This window comes from Ptychodera flava, chromosome 21 (genome assembly GCF_041260155.1).
Source record: "Ptychodera flava strain L36383 chromosome 21, AS_Pfla_20210202, whole genome shotgun sequence".
In the NCBI taxonomy this organism is placed as follows: domain Eukaryota; kingdom Metazoa; phylum Hemichordata; class Enteropneusta; family Ptychoderidae; genus Ptychodera; species Ptychodera flava.
Window position 1 is genome coordinate 602,901 of NC_091948.1, and position 8,583 is coordinate 611,483.

General features: G+C 37.1%; 1 protein-coding gene across 2 annotated transcripts in view; it reads left to right on the plus strand.

Annotated features, from left to right (window-relative positions):
* The window catches only part of LOC139121047 (ras GTPase-activating-like protein IQGAP1), a 91,751-nt gene extending 85,251 nt beyond the window's left edge, over window positions 1–6,500 (plus strand). For both annotated transcript variants that reach the window (XM_070685639.1, XM_070685637.1), the window contains 4 exons: window positions 1,033–1,199; window positions 2,220–2,351; window positions 2,807–2,915; window positions 3,743–6,500. In XM_070685639.1, coding sequence (XP_070541740.1) covers window positions 1,033–1,199; window positions 2,220–2,351; window positions 2,807–2,915; window positions 3,743–3,856 — 522 coding nt within the window. In that variant the 3' untranslated portion in view covers window positions 3,857–6,500. The remainder of the gene's footprint in view (window positions 1–1,032; window positions 1,200–2,219; window positions 2,352–2,806; window positions 2,916–3,742) is intronic.
* The last annotated feature ends 2,083 nt before the right edge of the window (window positions 6,501–8,583 follow it).

Sequence of the window (8,583 nt, forward strand, 5' to 3'; positions counted from 1 at the left end):
CCCGATTTTTTTTTGGTCTGTTTACATTGTTTGGGCAGAGATCACGAAGACCAAGCAATCTCAAAATGTGGCCGACAGCATCATATCAATGCAAGTTCTGTTTTGTCTGTATTGATAATCGTGTTAATTTTTACGATCCATTAGTGTTGGTCTTCGTGATCTCTGCCCACTCATCCACCAATATTCTAGTGCAGGATTGGGGTCATATAGCTGAAGGGGTGGCCCATCAATTGATATTCGCATCAGCAAATCTCTTTTCCTGAAGTTTTGAAACTTCCGTTGTCGTTTCCTTTCATATAGGCCTACATATCGCACTTCTGCTTCTTCACTTAACTTTCCACTGAACTCGATGCTTCGATCGCTCCATTAGCTTTATCACCGACGATTTCTGAGTGGCCAGCCGGTTGAACCTGTACTGTATCCCCTGACACAGATCCTGTTCCGGAATCTGTGACTTTATCTGGCGTAGATTTCAAAATTATACATGAAAACAGGGTGCTTTGCTTCGCTATGACGTACAGTCTGCGTTGTCTCAGTCAGGTCACCACGTGCAAAGTGGCTGTTGATATTACTGACCAACACCCCCTGGGAGTCACTAGCGACAAACAAGTGCAAGTAATACGTTACTGAATTAGACTTCCCGAGGGAGGAAAGACAACAACTGGATATCACTTTCTGAATGTTGACGTCCGGCTTGTCGGTTGTGATACCCGTTTCAGTTAATTGAAACTCAATAATAGCGAACATTGTTCCACAAAGTTTCTTGAGTTTTTTTATTCCCAGAACATGTAAATTTGATCAAAGTCTATCACTTGCCCGACCGGGCAAGTGTAATTTATTTTTACCAGCCCGATGTCAGGTTTTAGTTGCCCCGGGCAAGCGGGCAACCGTTAAGTTCGAGCCCTGCAGCATCTTTGACAACAAATGACTTATGTACAGTAACTGAAAGAAGTTTACTTAGCAGTTCTCTTCTGTGTAAAGGCTGCACATATCTTCCTCATCCATCATCAGAGACATTTTTCCACTTTGTAGGACATAAGGAACCAGAGAAAGTATCGTCAGAGACGCAAGCAGGAGATAATGAAACTGAGGAACACTTTGAAAGGATTGGAACACAAATCCAGCTTCTACCAGGAACAGATTGACTACTACAACCAGTACATCAAAACTTGTCTGGATAACCTACAACGGAAAGGAAAGTAAGTTGTGACGATATTAGAGCCTTAACCATTTCATTGCCATTTCATGCTATGATAAGGACTAGCCATGCTACAGAAAAACAATAGAGCTCTACTGAAGTTCAGTGGTTATGGGGTGGTGTACACTCCGGGAAAGTTCTTGAATTTCAAAGCTTCTTGGAAATTCCAGGAAAAGTCCTGGAAAATGAAATTTAGTCCTGGACAGGCCTAGAAAACTGATAATTCACCAACAATTTTCAAAAATGACAAGACAAAATAGATACAGACACATCTGGTATCTACTGGGAACAGCAATATGACCCAAGCCAATATGACATTCCACAATGCAAACAAATTAATTGTGACTCAAGCAAATGTTTTGGTTCACATTAAAAGATACCACTTTAATGCAAAGAAATTTCCACAGTTCCTCAAAATGATGCAAAGTTTCCAGAAATACATGTTTTTTTACCAGGAATGTATGATACTGAGCAGAAAGGCTGGTCTGTGTGTTCTGATAAATCAAAACTGTCAGCATACAATACAGTTAAGATTGTATTTGATTCTCACATCATGTGTGATCAGCATTATTTTAGTTTATGAATGAGTTTTAGGTATTCAAAGACATTGAGACACTCCTTAACAGCAACTGTGTACCTTGAAGCCCTTCTAATGTTAAAACGTATAAATTACCGATTTAGCACAGAAATTAATCAGTTGTACACTAATACTCACAGATTATATATTTAAAACATTTCATATCGCATAAACCACAACTGGTGTACAGTGTAAGCAAGCCTTGCTTTGAAGGTTGTTTCCTTGGTGACTACTGGTCTCGGCCAAGTTAGAAGTCACATGTAATTGCTATAATTTCAAGTAAACTTTCAGCAATTTTCAGTAAAATTTTTGAAATGTTCCAGCTGTCTAAATGGTGAATTTTGATAATTTCTGTATATCTGTTGCTCCTTTCAGCAGGATCACATAAGAGTTTAAAAGTTTATTTCCCTGCAATTAACCGTGATGCTCCATTGTTTATTTCAGGAAATCACAGAAAGCCAAGAATCCATTCGCAGGTGGTGATGCAGCCAGGATACAAGCCTCTCAGAAATACAGCGCTGCTAAACTGCATGAAAAAGGTGTCATTTTAGAAATTGAAGAGTTGTCAGAAAGCCAGTAAGTGATCACATTTCAAAATTTTTAATACAAGTGTGAGATTTCAAATAGCATCATATTGACACATGTGACATATAACAAAGACAGTCTGTGACAGTTTTGTTGTTGTGGACATTGTTAAAATACAGACCAAGAGTTCAATGTCACAGCAGCATGACCAAGGAGATTGAGATTTACAAAGGTTTATCATGATAATCAGTCTTCTCTGAAAACCAACTCAACCTTCACAGTGTTATCATGTATGAAATCAAGCAATAATCAAGGCAACCTTACTTCACTTTTTAATAGTAAAACACAGTATGTACCTTTGCATATATGTTAATTGGTCTGCAATTTAAAATGTGTATTTCTGCCTTTCAAATAACATGACATGATAACCAAATTGTGTGGATTTTAATGTGAAATTCTTGATTTCTAATTTGATTTCATGTTTCTTGTCTTTCTTCACCCTTCAGATTTAAAAATGTAATGTTTGAAATCAGTACGACAGATGTTCCTGGCACCTTCGCAATCTCAGCCAAATTTATGGGTGTTAGCATGGAGAAAGTTGAAGTGGTATTCCAGGTAAGTGCTTCATTGTTGAGGTCAAAGTTCAAATAAGATTGGGCCAGAGGTCAAATCAGATTGATGAGGTCAAAGTTCAAATAAGACTGGATCAGAGTTCAAATCAGATTGGTGAGGTCAAAGTTCAAATAAGACTGGATCAGAGTTCAAATCAGAGGTGGAATTCTTTTGCCATGATATACTTTCCTTAACATAATCTCAGTAAGATGACATTGCAGTACTATTTTTTTATGCATGAGTGTGCATTGGGACAGAATGCGTAGGATATAAAAATTATCATGGAAATTTGTTGTGTCACCAAATCCATACTATTTGAATGTGTTTGTGTCTAATGCTACACTTTTGCATAAGTGCAGAGGAGTAAAACACATGTGAATGGATTTGTACTTGTAAAAAGTACAGCTAAAATTCAAGTGATCACTAGTAGTATATTGACACAGGCTATTGATGACCACAGAGTCACTCTAATTGCTAAAACAAAATAATCATCCACAAAGAAGTGATGTTACCGAGCTGACTGTACAAGTACTGTACATTTGCATTGTCTTTGAGCACAAGAACTGTAGATCTCTTTTATTCAAATTTATCACACAGTCTCTCTTTCAAATTTATCACACAGTCATATAAAACCTGTAAGAGATACTGTCATTGGCATTGTAGTATCATTTTGTGTCCATTGACTTCACTCCATGTGTCAATTAATTTATCATTGATGAATGTATGGTTCAAAGTTCAAAGTTGACAACACAACTGTGCAAAGTGGACATTACCACTGATACAAAGTTGCATAGACAATTGGATGGCATCTGTTATATCTTCCCTTGCAGGATTTACTACAGCTGCAGTATGACGGTGTTGCAGTCATGAAGATGTTTGGCAGAGCTAAAGTCAATGTCAACCTTTTGATTTTCCTGCTCAACAGAAAGTTTTATGGGAAATAGAATTAGGCAAAATAGAATTAGTATTACAATTTCAATGTTGGTTAATATCTAATATCAAAGCAGACATGACTGTTGTTTATTAAGAGTGCTTTGATTCAGAAACTGGCATTTGTGGGAACGACACAAAAATTTCACTCTGAAATTTAGACAGACAAGCAATTTCAATTCAAATTTTTCTTGTAAACTGTAGTATTGACTGTTTTAGATTACATTTTGCTCAGTTATAAGAGTTTGGAGAATTGGATGTTGGATGTACTCTTAAAAAAATCATGAAAGAATTGTTTTGTAAATTTAGGAAGATTTGTAGTTTAGTGAGCAATCTAGAGAACATAATCATGTATTTTGTGTTTTTAAGAAAAAGTCATCACTTTTGATCATTTTATTCGATATGAGATTATCTTTTTTGCATGACAAAATTTATAAATTGTTGTCATGGTTACTGATCACCATGACAACAGTATATTTGTGTTGTTACTAATTCATGGTAATGTATAATGCCACCATGTGTAAAACACTATCATCTGTGTTGGGTCACATCCTAAAATGACCAGTTGCCACAAGTATTATGTTTTGCCTCAATTATCCTGAAATTCTGATCCTAATCAATATTTTGTACTAGTTTTGCAGATGTCATCGATGAACCACATGCTCCGACAGGTATAGATTCTCTGCTACATTCAAAGATACTCAGCTCAGTTCAGTATGTTTCCAGTGTTAATGAACAAGAAGTGCAGTCACATGCTTGAGGTCAGACTAAAACCAAATGCAAAATAAGATATTGTCAATGTGACCTGCATACATTTGCTGTAGAAAGATTTGTAGTCCTCAAATAAGGTAGAAAAAATCATATCATTGCTGTATAGATTTCCAAGAGATATTTTTTGACTGTCATCAGATCTTAAAAGTTAGTTTCCAGCTTAAACTTCCTAAGTCTGTTTTCAATGCTTTGTTAGAAAGAAATCCAAGGATGTGACTCACGATAAATTTGATGTAGTTTCTCTTCATTATTCCCATCCTCTGTGACACATCTCTCTTCAAAACTGTAGCCATGGTCATTGACTTTTGTGTCCTCTTTCTTTTTCGCTGCCATTACCACTACCTCCTCTGTCTTCTCCAATTTTTCAAAGTGCTTTTTTTTATAATTTCTGATGTACAGCAAAACTTTGATTTTTCATATATGAGTTTGTGATGTATTAGTACTGTCTTTGCATGTGACTACACTCTGTTGTATGATTTGTTCCTAATCACATTCTTTCCTAAGGCACAGTTGGATTGCTGAACAAGGAAAGGGGAGAGGTCAAATGTTATTTAAGAGAATAAGAATAAAAATATATAAAGTGGGAGTTTCTTTGATCTCTGCCCTTTAATAAACTAGATCTGAAATCACCCCATGGTTGCATAATTTCAATAATCTAACAGCTCAAAAGTACAGCCAAAACTGATGCATGTTTTCTTGTTTATAAAAGTATTATATAATTATCTAGTTGAGAAAATAATATCACTTTTGTGTGGTTCATCATAATTACTAAACCTGACCAACCCACTGAACTTGTTTATTTCAAAATTCCATTCTGCATTTCTTTCCTCAAGATTTGAACTCATTCTGATTTCCAGGGAAGGGACTCTTTCCATGTGACAAAAAAGTGATGACAACTATGTTTTTTTTAAATAGTATAATTTAGCAACTATGGATTGCATCAGCTAGACTTTTTAGTATGTACTTACTATGCATGTAGAAGTGACAATGATACAAGCACTTATGATATTATTTAGGTTGTGTAGACTATAGGTGCTTTGTAACCAACACGCTGCCATTTACAGTACTTTTGTCTTCTCAACTAAGTTTATGTCTGGTCTAGTCAATAAATCATGTAATATTTTGGTAATTTGTATTAATTATATGATTTTTAAAGTTATGCTAAAAGTTATATATAGAGAAAATAGGCACGTTGAGCCTGGTGCTTCTATTTGGGGAACGTGGTCATTTTTTGCACGCCTGCCTCTAAAATACTGTAAAGTGCCTTTTATTGACTTACAGCAAATTTTATAATTAACAGAAGAAAAATAAAGCTACTTGCATTGTAGTAGAAGTGAGGTAAAGTAAGGTATAAAATTTTTTATTGAATGATCTATTGATAATCTCATCCAAAATTAAACTTTCTGTGTTCCAAAACTGAAATTATACAACTGTTGAACAATATTCACACATTGAAAATTGTGTAAAATGTTCAAAACAACCATACGTTTTTTATGAGAAAGGGGGTTTCTTAAAGGGCTTATATGTTTTCCATCAGTTACCCTGATCTTTATTTAGTGGCCCTCCCCCTGTGAATGGTTACTATTATAATAATATGATTTCCAGAATGCACCAAATGATCAACATTTGCCTTTAAGTTTCAGTTATAACAAAGGAAAGTTGTAGTTTTCTCCAGTTTTCAGTGGTATTCATGTGTTACTATTTTTATTTCTTAGATGTATTTTATTGTCAATACTTGTATGCTGTATAGTTTTCTTTGACTTTCACACTTGTCTTGAATTACATTGTCCGAAAAGTTTGTAGCTTTTTCCTGTGACTTTGCGATAACAATGAAAATAATTGTCTAGGAATTAAATAAAACTGGAAAAGAGTTTCTTAATCATTGGATGTGATTACAATCATGATCTTTTTTTATTATGGTGTATCAGTACATACCAACTGCTCACTCAATCTGGCAGATTTTTTTGAGGGTGATTGAGATTTACCCAAGAGGTAAAGGGGGGAAAGGAGCGCCCTCAACCAATGGATCTTTCAATCTTGTTTTAACTGTCAACCAATCTGATTAAAAACATATGTAGAGATGGCAACATTTCCACCTTTGCTGTTATCATCAGCAGACATGGTTTTACGATCAGTTTAGCAAGGACAGTGAGAACAAGCAATCGGAAGAGTTTTCCGATCAGTTAACGAGAACTGCAAGAACGAGCTAACGTAGCAACCTACTTCATCTTATTCTGATCAGATTGCACATGAAGAATATTGGTGTGGAAGGGTGCCCCTCTGCTTGTATTTTCAGCATTTTTTCATGCTTATCTTATTTATGGATAGACCCAAAAATTCATAATTTATCTTGAAGTTTTACAAGTGCCCTCTCACCAAATCCAATGCAATGACTTGCTATTAAAAAGTCACACTGTTATCAAATCATGCTTCACAGAAGCATGTAACATCACATTTGCATAAAATAGGTGAGACACTCCTAGCCTAAATGTGGAGACACTCCTAGCCTAAATCGACACTCCCAGCCTAAATGTGGAGACACTCCTAGCCTAAATATGGAGACACTCCTAGCCTAAATATGGAGACACTCCTAGCCTAAATATGGAGACACTCCTAGCCTAAATATGGAGACACTCCTAGCCTAAATGTGGAGACACTCCTAGCCTAAATATGGAGACACTCCTAGCCTAAATATGGAGACACTCCTAGCCTAAATGTGGAGACACTCCTAGCCTAAATATGGAGACACTCCTAGCCTAAATATGGAGACACTCCTAGCCTAAATGTGGAGACACTCCTAGCCTAAATATGGAGACACTCCTAGCCTAAATGTGGAGACACTCCTAGCCAAAATATGGAGACACTCCTAGCCTAAATGTGGAGACACTCCTAGCCTAAATATGGAGACACTCCTAGCCTAAATGTGGAGACACTCCTAGCCTAAATATGGAGACACTCCTAGCCTAAATATGGAGACACTCCTAGCCTAAATGTGGAGACACTCCTAGCCTAAATGTGGAGACACTCCTAGCCTAAATATGGAGACACTCCTAGCCTAAATGTGCAGACACTCCTAGCCTAAATATGGAGACACTCCTAGCCTAAATGTGCAGACACTCCTAGCCTAAATATGGAGACACTCCTAGCCTAAATGTGGAGACACTCCTAGCCTAAATATGGAGACACTCCTAGCCTAAATGTGGAGACACTCCTAGCCTAAATATGGAGACACTCCTAGCCTAAATATGGAGACACTCCTAGCCTAAATGTGGAGACACTCCTAGCCTAAATATGGAGACACTCCTAGCCTAAATATGGAGACACTCCTAGCCTAAATGTGGAGACACTCCTAGCCTAAATATGGAGACACTCCTAGCCTAAATGTGGAGACACTCCTAGCCTAAATATGGAGACACTCCTAGCCTAAATGTGGAGACACTCCTAGCCTAAATATGGAGACACTCCTAGCCTAAATATGGAGACACTCCTAGCCTAAATATGGAGACACTCCTAGCCTAAATATGGAGACACTCTGAGCCTAAATATGGAGACACTCCTAGCCTAAATGTGGAGACACTCCTAGCCTAAATATGGAGACACTCCTAGCCTAAATATGGAGACACTCTTAGCCTGAATGTGGAGACACTCCTAGCCTAAATGTGGAGACACTCCTAGCCTAAATGTGGAGACACTCCTAGCCTAAATATGGAGACACTCCTAGCCTAAATATGGAGACACTCCTAGCCTAAATGTAGAGACACTCCTAGCCTAAATGTGGAGACACTCCTAGCCTAAATGTGGAGACACTCCTAGCCTAAATGTGGAGACACTCCTAGCCTAAATATGGAGACACTCCTAGCCTAAATGTGGAGACATTCCTAGCCTGAATATGGAGACACTCCTTGCCAAAATATGGAGACACTCCTAGCCTAAATATGGAGACACTCCTAGCCTAAATATGGAGACACTC